The sequence below is a fragment of the Castor canadensis genome, chromosome 12 (genome assembly GCF_047511655.1).
Source record: "Castor canadensis chromosome 12, mCasCan1.hap1v2, whole genome shotgun sequence".
Taxonomy (NCBI): Eukaryota; Metazoa; Chordata; class Mammalia; order Rodentia; family Castoridae; genus Castor; species Castor canadensis.
The window spans coordinates 36158042-36169868 of NC_133397.1; the positions used below are offsets into that span (position 1 = coordinate 36158042).

The following is an 11827-nucleotide window of genomic DNA, read 5'->3' on the forward strand; positions in this document are numbered from 1 at the left end:
TGTGCGTGGGCACAAATGCACCCGCTGCACGTGCTTGGTAATCCGCTACTGCCTATCAGACATTGGGGATCGATCTCAAGGGCAGGGAGACAAACCTCCAGCTACATTTGGGGATACAGGGACAAGGAACATCAAAAATCAGAAAGTGTTGATAGAAGGGAATTGAACAGAGCATCTCAAACCTCATGATTATCCTTCTTAGCCCTCAGTTCTCTTCCCACGCGCGCTCGCAGGTGCCATCCCAGCTACGCCCGCCCCGGCTCCCTCCAGACCGACCTCCTGTTCACCCTAACCCCGAATCCCGGGCTGGACTAGGTGTCGCCAGCCCCAGTCCCACCCGCCAGAGACGGGGGCCCCGCGCCTTCACTGCACCTAGTCGGCCCCGAGGCTCCGGGTCCCAGGCAGGAAGCTGTGGGGTCCCCACCGGTCCCTGCTCTTGGGCCTCAGCTGTTCGTCCCCTCCCGAGTCCGTTACCCTACCCACCGGCCTCGCCCCTTTCTCTCCCCGCACCCCGGCCGGCCAGCTCCGTTATCGGCCTCGCGGTCCCGTTATCCGCCCTCGTGTTGGGCTGGGAGTCCCTGAGAGCCGCCGCCCCCTCCCCCGCTTCCCGGCCGGAGCTCGGGGGCCGCGGGCAGAACAGGGCCGGAGCCGCCCGCGCGCGGCTTCCCAGACCGGGACGGCCGCGGGAGGAGGTCCCGCTGTCAGTCAGCAGGGAAGGCCGGGCCCGGCGGCCGGAGGGGGCGGCGCCGAGGACAGGCTCGGGCCGGGAGCGGGAGGCGGAGGCTGAGGGGCGGGGGCGGGGGCGGCTCCGGGCCTTATAAGCGGCGGGGGCAGGGCGGGAGGGAGGCAAGTGTCAGGCCGATGTGCCGCCCGCGAGGGGCCGGGGCCGGGGCCATGCGCGCGGGCTGGGCAGAGGGCCGGCGGGGCGCGGAGCGGAGCCGCCTCGGAGCCTGAGCCGCCCGGGACCGGGGCCGGGGAACCGCGCGGGGCCGGCCGCGCGGCCGGCGGGAGCGGAGCGATGCGGCGCCGGCGGGCGGCCGTGGCCGCTGGTTTCTGTGCCTCCTTCCTGCTGGGCTCCGTTCTCAACGTGCTCTTCGCACCGGGCTCGGAGCCTCCGCGGCCAGGCCAGTCCCCGGGGCCCTCGCTGGCCCCGAGCCCGAGCCGTCGCGGGGGCCGTGGGGAGCTGGCCCGGCAGATCCGGGCGCGCTACGAAGAGGTGCAGCGCTATTCCCGCGGGGGCCCCGGGCCCGGGGCCGGCCGGCCGGAGCGGCGGCGCCTGATGGACCTGGCTCCGGGTGGGCAGGGCCTGCTGCGTCCCCGGTCCCCGCGGGCCCGGCCCCCGCCCGACGGCTTCCCGGTCTGGCCCCCGGCTCCCGGCCCGGGCTCCTCCGGCCCGGGCCCGCGACTGGGCTGCGCCGCGCTCCGCAACGTGTCTGGCGCGCAGTATGTGGGCTCAGGCTACACTAAGGCCGTGTACCGGGTCCGCCTGCCCGGTGGCGCCGCGGTGGCGCTGAAGGCGGTGGACTTCAGCGGCCACGATCTGGGCAGCTGTGTGCGCGAGTTCGGGGCGCGGAGAGGCTGCTATCGGCTGGCGGCCCACAAGCTGCTCAAGGAGATGGTGCTGCTGGAGCGGCTGCGGCATCCCAACGTGCTGCAGGTACGAGGGTGGGATGCGGGGGTAAGTGGGCTGGCTGGGAGCATCCAGGCCCCAAGCTCTCTGGAAGAGTACTCCTTGGTCTTAAAAAAATGGGCGTCAATGACTGTGCCTAAGTTACTCTGGATGCAGAACCCAGACTATGGCACTACACACTGCACCACCCTGCCTCTCACCCCTGGGTGAGCCACTCTTTACCCAGGGACTCCTGGGGTTCTCAGCTTACACACATCCCTGAAAGGCAGAGGCCAGGACAGAGGGTCCCAAAACTCCAAGGGTGAGCTACTGCTGGAACATAGGACTGCACCTGACTGGAGCTAGGGTATTAAATAAACACCAGGATATTATCTCAAGCCAAAATGACCTCAAGCCAAGACACTCATATCGATGGAACTTGAACCGCACTCCTTTCAACTTCTAGTGACCTTGAAGATGAGATGGGAAAGCAGAGGGATTGGGAAGGGCTTGAAAGAGACCATATAGCCAACTTGACTCCCAGGGAGCCCCCTCGTCCCCCGTCCCACCCAGAAGCCACTGGAAGGGAGTACAGGAGTCAGCCAGAAAATGCACAGCCTTTCCCAGAAGTGACCTGGAGTTCCCCAGGCCTTAGAGTGGGTCTACTTGAACCACCAGTGAAACCTTAGCATCTTCAGTCACTAGATAGACTGAAGACCAGAGGGTCTCAATCCACACTATCTGAGCATATATGGCCAGGAGACTGGGAGGTTGAGTAGCCCAGAGGCCCAGGTCCTCACTGAGTCTCTGCCTCACTGTTCACTGGAAGGACTGGCAAGAAAGCTGAGCCCCTGCCTTGTCCCTTCCAAGCTGAACTCAGAGTGGGTTTCACAATCCCTGCCCTGCCCTCACAGAACACATGGTCTCTCCCAGGTGTCTGTCCTTGAGTCTACCTAGGATGGGACGAACGGTTCCTTCCGCACATCTGAGCCAAGTGAGAGGGGAATGCCGACTACTTTTGGCCTGGGAAACACAGGATGTGTGTGGACTCACCAGCCGTGAATGTGCTCACACTACTACCTCTCAGCCACTCAGATTAACCTTTCTACATCCAGCGTAGAACAGACACCCAGCACCCCAGAGAGATGGAACCCCAGACCTGCAGGAGTAGGGTGGCAGTGCTGACGGGAGCCGCGCCCCAACACTACTTACGCTCCTGCTAGCTTTCAGTCTCCCAGTCCACCCCACCCTGGTCAGACACTTGTGACAGGGTCCCGTACCCTGCACTGGTCTCAGGAGGCCTGGCAAAGCCACCATTGTGTATGGTTGTGTCTCGCTGCATGACTGACATGGGGTCCATCGTTTCAGGGAGTAAGCAGCTGGTTACGTGGCCATTCTAACTAGGAGGATCTTGGTTTTTTTTCGCTTCCCAGGCACTCTTGGGAACTTTCTGGAAACCCTGGCATACCAGCCAGATTCTGAAGGGGTGGAGAGGCCTTGAGTGACTTAACAGGACATTCAGTGTTAGTTAATGGACTCAAGGCCCCTGGGTTAGATCCAGTTTGACATTTGATGTCAGTGAGAAGTTGACCTCACCCAACTTCTCAATAAGCACACAGCCAGCCCCCTACCTGACACATACCACAGATGGTCCTCCTCTGTAATGTTAGGCCCCTAATGCCAAAGCACCAAAGAAAAATTAGGCAGTGGAACAATTTTCAGCCATGCTCTTGCCCAGGCAGTCTGTTGGATTGGTTGTATGACTCTCGTAAGATCAGAGGCCGAAGTTAGTGACCCTAGAGCACAAGAGTTGCTAAGGTAACCAGGATCCTAGTGAAAAGTGGGGGGCCCTAGCGTGTTTTAGGAACTACTTTGGGGGTGGGTTCCCTTCGCCCCCCCATTTACCCCATGGTCCCCAGGCCAATTTCCCTCTAGACATCAGCTAGGCCACTTCTGCAGGCACGGAAGACTGTGGAAAGGTCTTCCTGCTCAGAAGGGTTCTGGCCAGAACTAAAAATCATGTTGTTTTAATACCTCTTAATCATTTAAAATTTCAAAACCGTTTGACTGTTTGTTGAACTAGGGAGGAGCCAAAGAACGATTCTAGGGCTCACCCTAGCCAGGGCTCCCAACGCACTCCCCCATCTCTTAGCAGCCCAAAGTTGTGCTGTTCTCTCTCTCTCTCTGCCTCTATAACCCAGGGTCACAGGGCACAAAGGTCTTCCCTACCCCCATCATCCTGGAGTCTCAGGCCTCAAATGAGCCCCAGGCCTTCTTGAGCCCACATTCTAGCTGTGCTGCAGTATATTTCTTCCCCCAAACAAACAAAAGATGAGACTGAAATGCTCAGCCTCACGCTTGCTGAGAGTGGGGGGGTAATGATGTCTTTTTTTTTTCCCCAAAGGGTGTTGATTAATACCTCGTTAACAGCGTATTTAACGACCTCCGGTGTTTAATAACCTTCAGAAGTTTCCCACAAAGGCTCAGACTCTGGGCAAGAAAATGAGAACCAGGCCCCAGGGCTGCTCTCCTTACCTTCTCTCTACCCCACCAGGGTCTGGGGCCTCCCTGAGCTGATGAGGAGTGTGGAGGAAGAGGGCAAAACAGGGTACCTGGGTCTGCACCCTGCTCCCTCCCAAGTCACACCCCAAGTGATCTGGTGACCCAGCACCAAGTTTTGCCTTCCCTCATGAAAAACTAAGCAGCTGGCTCCACGAGGGGGGCTTCCAGGGAGGAAAGGGGGTACATGAAGGCCTTCAGGGTGGCTGGGAATGGTGAGAACGCTGGCCTGGGTGGTGAAAGTGTGCAGGGTCATTTAGCCTGTGGGCTGGGTGACATCCCCCACCCCCACTCCTCCGCCCATAGATCTTTCTCTCTAGTCTGGCCTGAACAACTTGGCCTTTGTGTTCCTACCCCACAGGGTGCTGGTTGTTTGGAGCCCATTCTGAACCCCAAGTGGCTGTGAAGATGTTGGGAGAGGCTGAGAGAAGCAGGGCTCCTTGTGGACACTGGTGTGGGTGTTAGTAACAATGTCAGGCTGTGCCTCCCCTGGCCAACTGGGTGATACCAAGACCCTCCCCTGGATAATATGATGTCCCCCATATCAGCTCCTTGTGACCATGCTCCCCAAAAAACTGATCTTCCCTGAGAACCATCTCTCACTACTACCCCCACTGAAACATGTCAGTCACCCTCCCACATATGCAAAGAACACCAACGGATATACCTGTGCTTTTCTTCCCACAAGAGCAGAGCAGAAAGGGGGTGGGGGGAGAAGCAGCTGCCAGAAAGTAGAAATGGTGAGGAATAGACTAGGATTGACTGGCGTGGGGAAGGAAGTAGGATAACCATTTGCTGGCCTATGTGTTAGCAAACAGTATTCTTGGAAAGAATCAGGTTGTAGAAAACCAGTAGCATGATTTTGAATCCTAGTCCTATGCTTATTAGCTGTGTGACTGTATTCAAGCAACCTCACTGAGTCAGTTTTCACACCTGGGATCGGAGATAATACCAGTACCCACTATGCCCATTAGGGTTATTATAAGAATTGAATTATGCATGGCATGCATTTAGCATAGTGCCTGGCACCTGGTCAGCACATGGTAGCCAGGCCTGCCCATCTCCCTGAGTGGCAAGAGATAAGGGGCTGATGTAGCCAGTAGGAACTGTGGCTTCTGGAAAAGAGGGCAGAATTCCAAAGCAATGCTGCTAATATAGTCTGACCTGAGCAAAGGCCTAGGGACGGCCTCTGGACAGAAGAGGCCATCTTCTCTGTCCCCACCCCCACCCTGTGACCTAATGACCTCCCCTGGGTTTCCCCCAGCTCTATGGCTACTGCTACCAGGACAGCGAAGACATCCCGGACACCCTGACCACCATCACGGAGCTTGGTGCCCCTGTGGAAATGATCCAGCTGCTGCAGACTTCCTGGGAGGATCGATTCCGAGTGAGCAGGGAGGAGGGCAGGGTCCCGGGCTTCTTGCTAGAATGATTCTCCCTTAGAAGGCCAGCCTTCCCCAGCTGCCTAGACTGATCCTCAGCCTGAAGAGGGAGGGAAGGAAGGAGCACAAGCTGGCTCTACCACAAGCCAAAGGGTTAAAAAAAAGCAGCAAGACGGTGCAGTAGACTCACACCTGTAATCTTAGCCACTTGGGAGGCTGAGATCAGGAGGATTGAGGCTCCAGGTCAGCCCAAGCAAAGAGTTCATGAGACCCCATCTGAAAAAAAAACAAAACAGAGCAAAATGGACCGGAGGTGTGGGTCAAGTGGCAGAGCACCTGTTTTGCAAACATGAAGCAACCCTGAGTTCATAGCTGTCTCGCCAAAAAAGAAAAAGAAAAAGGAGTGAGATGGGATCCTGATGTGTGTGCTCTTGCTGTCCTCACCCCTCTGCACATACACACACAACCAAATGAAAAACCTGGGACCATGAACAACCTTAAGGTCATCTGACCCTCACTCTGATCCCATACACTGAACTGAAACCACAGTTGAGATGTGGCTTTAAAAAAGAAGAGATTCATTACCCCAGATCCTTGCTGCCATCTCTCTCCTATTACACCTGCATGATCAGGCCAGCCAAGAATTAATTGAAAATCAGAGGCCTCCTCTCTAAGGCCCCTGGACCAAACCTTTATGGAGCACTAGGGCCTACAGAAGAGAAAGGTCAACCTCCCAGCCAGACCCCTTAAGAAGGGAGGGAGCCCAGAGTACAGGATTCCAACAGGCCCAACCCAGAGTGTATCTGCCCTCAGATCTGTCTCAGCCTCGGCCGCCTCCTCCACCACCTAGCCCACTCTCCACTGGGTTCAGTTACTCTGCTGGACTTCCGTCCTCGGCAGTTCGTGCTGGTGGATGGGGAGCTGAAGGTGACGGACCTGGATGATGCTCGCGTGGAGGAGACACTGTGTGCAAGTAGTGCTGACTGCATACTCGAGTTTCCAGCCAGGAACTTCACCCTGCCTTGCTCAGCCCAGGGCTGGTGCGAGGGCATGAACGAGAAGAGAAATCTCTACAATGCCTACAGGTGACCACTGCCCACTCTCTAGCTCTGGCCAGGGAAGGTGGGCCTGGAAGGGTATGGCAGTAGGAGAGCCAACATGGGGTTTGGGAGGCAGCTTGACCAATGGAGCTGTGGGGTGGGGAGAGCATTCCATCAGTCAAGAGGGAATGCTCAGGCTTCTGATGCTGAGGCTAAAAATAGACTGCTCCAAGGAGAAGCAGGCCTGGAGAGGGCAGCTGGAGTCTTCTTAAAATAGAGTCAGACTCAGGGCCAAGACTGAGGGCCTGGCATGTCCCCCCCACCGTGGCTCTTGACCTCTGCAAAGCTCCTCATGGTTGAGAAACCCAACCATGGGGTCAGTCAGGGGACAGTGTGGACTGGAAGACAGGGATGGGTTGGCACACAGGCCTCAGGTCTCAGTTTGGTCTGAACTTAAGTTGTAGTCATAGCTGTGCCCAGACCCATGCCCAAGGCTGAGTAGATTCCCTGGAACACATTGTGGGGTGTGCCTGGTCACTAGGAATGAGGAATCAGGCTCTCTAGCTAGTATGGTGACCACTTCTAGTCTGGGTAAAGGAAGTATGTGTTCCCAAAAGATGGACCCCTGAGCCCCTGGTTTCTCTCTGCCACAGGTTTTTTTTCACATACCTCCTGCCTCACAGTGCCCCACCCTCACTCAGACCTCTACTGGACAGCATTGTCAATGCCACAGGTGAGCCTTGGGGCCCATCTGCTTCCCATCACCTTCCCTTCACCTTCCCTTCTCCAAGAAGTGGGGGCAAGGATGACCCTGGGCAGCACAAGGTCCAGAACCCATCATTTCCTGAGGCAAGGTTGGTTCTGTGGCAAAGGCCCTCCCCAGGCCACAGATCATCTGGCCCAAGCCCTAGCTGGAGGGAGGGGAAATAGCTGGCTGCTTAGTGTGGAAGGAGTAGAAGCCCAGGCAGTCTGTCAAACCCACACTGCACTCTGCAGGAGAGCTCACCTGGGGGGTGGACGAGACCCTGAGCCAGCTAGAGACGGTGCTGCACCTGTACCGGAGCGGGCAGTATCTGCAGAACTCCACAACAAGCAGCAGTGCTGGTGAGTGGCACCAACAGGGACCCAGGGGCTAGAGAGGTGGGAAAAGGTGGGAGAGGCAATGACAAGCCTCCGCCACCCCAACTGGGCTAAGTGGCTCACTTCAAGTGATGCAGAGACTGTAGGACCTTCACTTTGAGAGCTCATGCCTGGTGGAGCTAGAACAACTATCATTCTGCCTTGAACTGGGGAGTGGGCCCTGACACTCCTGTGGATGGCCTCAAACTCCTCCATCCAGTGGCTGTCTGACTTACCCTTGGGGCCTCACTTTCTTCATCTGTGAATTGGGTTCAATATTACTCACCTCACAAAATTCTTCTGAGGATTAAATGGCAGTTGAGGTGTGTAAAAGCAATTAGCACAGTTCCTGTTGCACAGCTGGAGCACAATGTATGTTTGCTTCTCTTTCCTTCCTCTGCACTGCTGGGGCTAGAAGGCCAGCTGGAGGCAGAGGGGGCCCTACTCTGAAGCCAACCAAAGAGGCTGGTTCTCCCAGGGTCAGGGAGGATTCCATCCATTGGTTACAGGCTGTGGACCCTCTGCAGAAGCCTAGGGTTTAGTGTGGTTGGCAGGGGGCAAGGGTGGGCAGCTCAGTATTCAAGGAGCCTTGGCCAGTCTTAGGGGTGGGGGAGCCCTCGTTAGCCCTGTAAATAAAGTTTAACGAGGTGAACAATGGCTGGCTCTGTCCCTGAGGACGCTGTTTATGGGGCCATAAATCACAGCCAGCCCTGGACTTTGGTCTAGCCCCTGGCAGGAGAAGGAGGCTGGAGGGTGGGGTGGCCAGAGGCCCAGGGCTTCTGCATTATCAGTCCAAAACCGGGCTCCTGGTACAGTGAAAAGATGGGGTGAACAAGCAGCCTACAGCTGAGACCCTGTAGCTCTCTGAATTATGGGGAGGCATCCCTCCACAAACACTCCAGCTATGGATTTTTTGCATTTCATCTTCATTTACATGCCTCCTAACCTAAAACTCCCTGACTGCTTCCCCCAGGCTTACCTGGGGGAAGCTTACCTGTCCCCAAGGCCAGGAGAAGGTGCGACATGGGTGCTCTGAAACCCTGCCACTCACTGTGACCTGCATACCAGCAGCACCAGAAGCTGGTTAGAAATGCAGATTCTCAGGCCCCGCCCCAGACCTCCTAAACAAGAATCTACATTTTAACAAGATTCCCTGGGGATGCACATGCCCAGTGATGTTTGAGAAGCCAGGCTTAAAATGTCTAAAGTGCCCTGACCTCAGCAGCCAGTCTGGATAGCTGCAGTGTGTCTGTCCCATGCATGTGCCTGCTTATCTTCGGCTTGAACTAGCTGCATTGCCTTAGATTTGAGAGATGTGTCTCTCCCCAAATCCAAGTCCCTGTTTGGTCTTCAATGAGCAATTGACTGGGTTTGAACCGCATTGGCTGCTTTTATCTTAATGCTACAGGCACTACCCTGGATGTCAATTTTCACCTAGCAAATGAGTCGTGCAGCCCTATTCAGAAAGTGGCCCCAGCCCTCACCCTGGGCACACACAGTTCTCACTATGTGTCATTCTCACTCCACAGACTACCAGCGCATCCCAGACAGCACCATCCCACAGGAAGACTACCGCTGTTGGCCATCCCACCACCATGGCAGCTGCCTTCTGTCTGTGTTCAACCTAGCTGAGGCTGTGGACGTCTGTGAGAGCCATGCCCAGTGCCGTGCCTTTGTGGTCACCAATCAGACCACTTGGACAGGTGAGCCAGCGGGAGAAGGCCTTCCAAGGGTATAGCTAGATTTCTTCAAAGGAGGTTGATAAGTACTGGGTCCTCATCAGAAGCCAGAGAGGAGGTTGAGATGATGAGGGAGAGCTGTCCTCAAGGCTGTCACTCTTATCTCTGCCCTCAGGTCGAAAGCTGGTCTTTTTCAAGACTGGGTGGAGCCAAGTGGTCCCTGACTCCAGCAAGACCACATATGTGAGGTTCCCTAGTTGATCTGTCAAGGTCTCAGCTGACCATTGTCGCCAGCTGGGCTTGCCTGCAGCAGGAGCGACTTGCACTAGCAGCACTGTGTGTCACCTGGGAACTCCTGAAGACAGGACTGACGTCCCAGACAGACCCATGTGACCAGGACAAACGTGCAATAATGCAAAATGTTAAAATGTGAGCTGCCAGCCTAAGTCTTAAGACTGCTGGTTCCCAGACCAGAGTCATTGGCTGGGAGGCTGACTGCCCCTCTGGCACTCTGGCTGCCACCAAGACTTAGGCTAGTCTGAACTGGGACAATTCTGTGGGCAGCCCTGTCAGTGTGTTTATAGTGTGAGAATGTAGCCAGAGCCCTGCTGCTGCTGCTGCTGCCGCTGCCACTGCTGCCACATGCCACGGAGGGCGGGGCCACATGGGGACAATCGGTCACAGAGTGTCCTCTCAACTCAGTTCCAGATGGGAGACTCACTGGGAGGATGCTCCAAGATGTAGGTGATCCAAGAGGTGGAGGCCAACTCTGGCCTCCCAGGCCAGCCAAAGGGTCAGGAGTAGCAGCACACACATCCATATGAGCCAAGACTAGGGTGAAGGAGCAGGTTGCGTTTGAGCCAGGACCTGGGGCGGGGGTGGAGCCGGGGCCTTTCTGCCTCATTTGCTTTCAGTGAAAGCCACAAAGCAGCCCAAACCAGGCTCTTCCCCTCCTGGAGTTTGCATATACAGAAGCTTTTGTACTTCTTGTTCATTAAATTGTTTATTTTTGTAAAAAAGAAAAATCACTTAATAAAATGATGTTTCATGACAAAAGCTCTTCTCTAGCCATGGTTTCTTGGACTTACTGGTCCCCAGTTACATATTTGGTGTGTGTCTGTGTGGTCATGTGTGTTATGGAGCAAGGTGATCTTTGGGGAGTGAAATCTCAGCAGCAAACACTGAAGATGCCAAAATGCTTTTTCAGACCCTGCTTCCAAGGTGCTCACCCCCCACTTTGGCCCTCCACATCAGTTCCTCACAAAAGACATGGAACCTCTTTTATACATGGAGGTTCTCATTTTAACACATTCCAGCTTCTATGTACAAAGCCCTAACCCAAAGGAGTGCAGGCCTCATGGTGGGATGTCGGCCACTTGGTTAACTGGAGGAGAAATAGTTCAGGAAGGAGTGGTTGGGGGCAGGTCAGGATCGAAACTGGCCACCATCGCCATGGGCAAAGTTCATGGGTACTTTCCTTTTTAGGAGCTTTTCTCTAGGCAAGAAATATATGGAAAGAGGGGAGAAAGGAGGGTATATGGAAAGTTCAACCTCCCCTTTCTGGGGTTTTAGCGGGGGAAGGTCTAGCAGGGGTGTATGGATGCCCAAAATGCGCGCAAACACGCGCACACACACACACACACACACACAAACACCTTAGGGTTCAAGATCACACTGAGACCAGAGAGAGCCTGCAATGTGAATGCAGGTCTTCTAACTTGCAATCCCACATCCTCTCTCCTGCACACCTTCTGCTTCCAGGCGGAAACCTTTGAAGGCTTTACAAAGGGTAAGCACACTAACTCAAGCTAGTTTCTCCTCAGCAGATGTGGTTGGTGTCATTTCTCAAGTACAAGCTGTCCCTATTGTTCTAAGTTACTGAGGATCTGATACTAGCTCTGGGGTCCTCATCATGGACACTGCTCTGACCCTCAAGGTGACACCCTTTCCATCCTTAGCCTCCCACACCCTACATCTTGCTCTGGTATCTGGACTTATGATGGTAGGTGGAAGGGAGAGTCAGAGCCTTCACAGAACCTCATATCATGACTCAACCCAGCCAAGACCTGCCTAAGCTGACTACCCTCAGGTCTCATTCCACTGAGAAGGATCTCGGCTTCCATCAGCCTCCAGACTTCTGTCCCCAGCCACAATGTGTGTATGCCATCTGGTATTAGATTTTGCACAGCTCTGATACTCTCTATCATCTAGCCTATGGAGCCCTGAGGGCAGAAGGATCCATGCCACCAAGTTGGGCCCAAAGAGGTGTCAGAATTGATGAGAATCTGATGGATGGCACAAGAGAACTGATGAAGTCTCACAGTCCTGAGAAACACAAAGACCCAAAGAAAGGCCCACAGGGCCCAGGGTACACGTGACTCAGTAAGGAAAGAGAAGATTGAAGATAGACCAGTACTGCCTTCCTAGCTTTGAAGGGCT

General features: G+C 55.3%; 1 protein-coding gene across 2 annotated transcripts; it reads left to right on the forward strand.

Annotated features, from left to right (window-relative positions):
* Positions 1–1000: 1000 nt before the first annotated feature.
* Positions 1001–10433, forward strand: Pkdcc (protein kinase domain containing, cytoplasmic). 2 transcript variants are annotated; one of them, XM_020187088.2, is made up of 7 exons: positions 1001–1657; positions 5433–5555; positions 6364–6635; positions 7244–7323; positions 7587–7694; positions 9239–9412; positions 9564–10432. In XM_020187088.2, the coding sequence occupies exons 1-7, from the start codon at positions 1019–1021 to the stop codon at positions 9647–9649; spliced, it is 1482 nt and encodes a 493-aa protein (XP_020042677.2). In that variant the 5' UTR covers positions 1001–1018; the 3' UTR covers positions 9650–10432. The 2 variants fall into 2 exon arrangements, with proteins under 2 accessions (XP_020042677.2, XP_073905670.1); XM_074049569.1 differs by lacking the exon at positions 7587–7694 and having other exon boundaries at positions 9564–10433.
* The last annotated feature ends 1394 nt before the right edge of the window (positions 10434–11827 follow it).

Excerpts from the sequence above, each read along its gene's own strand:
- Pkdcc (XM_020187088.2), top strand. The coding sequence starts at position 1,019 with ATGCGGCGCCGGCGGGCGGCCGTGGCCGCTGGTTTCTGTGCCTCCTTC. Across the intron at positions 7,695-9,238 it reads CACAACAAGCAGCAGTGCTG|ACTACCAGCGCATCCCAGAC; the intron begins GTGAGTGGCACC and ends CTCACTCCACAG. Across the intron at positions 9,413-9,563 it reads CAATCAGACCACTTGGACAG|GTCGAAAGCTGGTCTTTTTC; the intron begins GTGAGCCAGCGG and ends CTCTGCCCTCAG.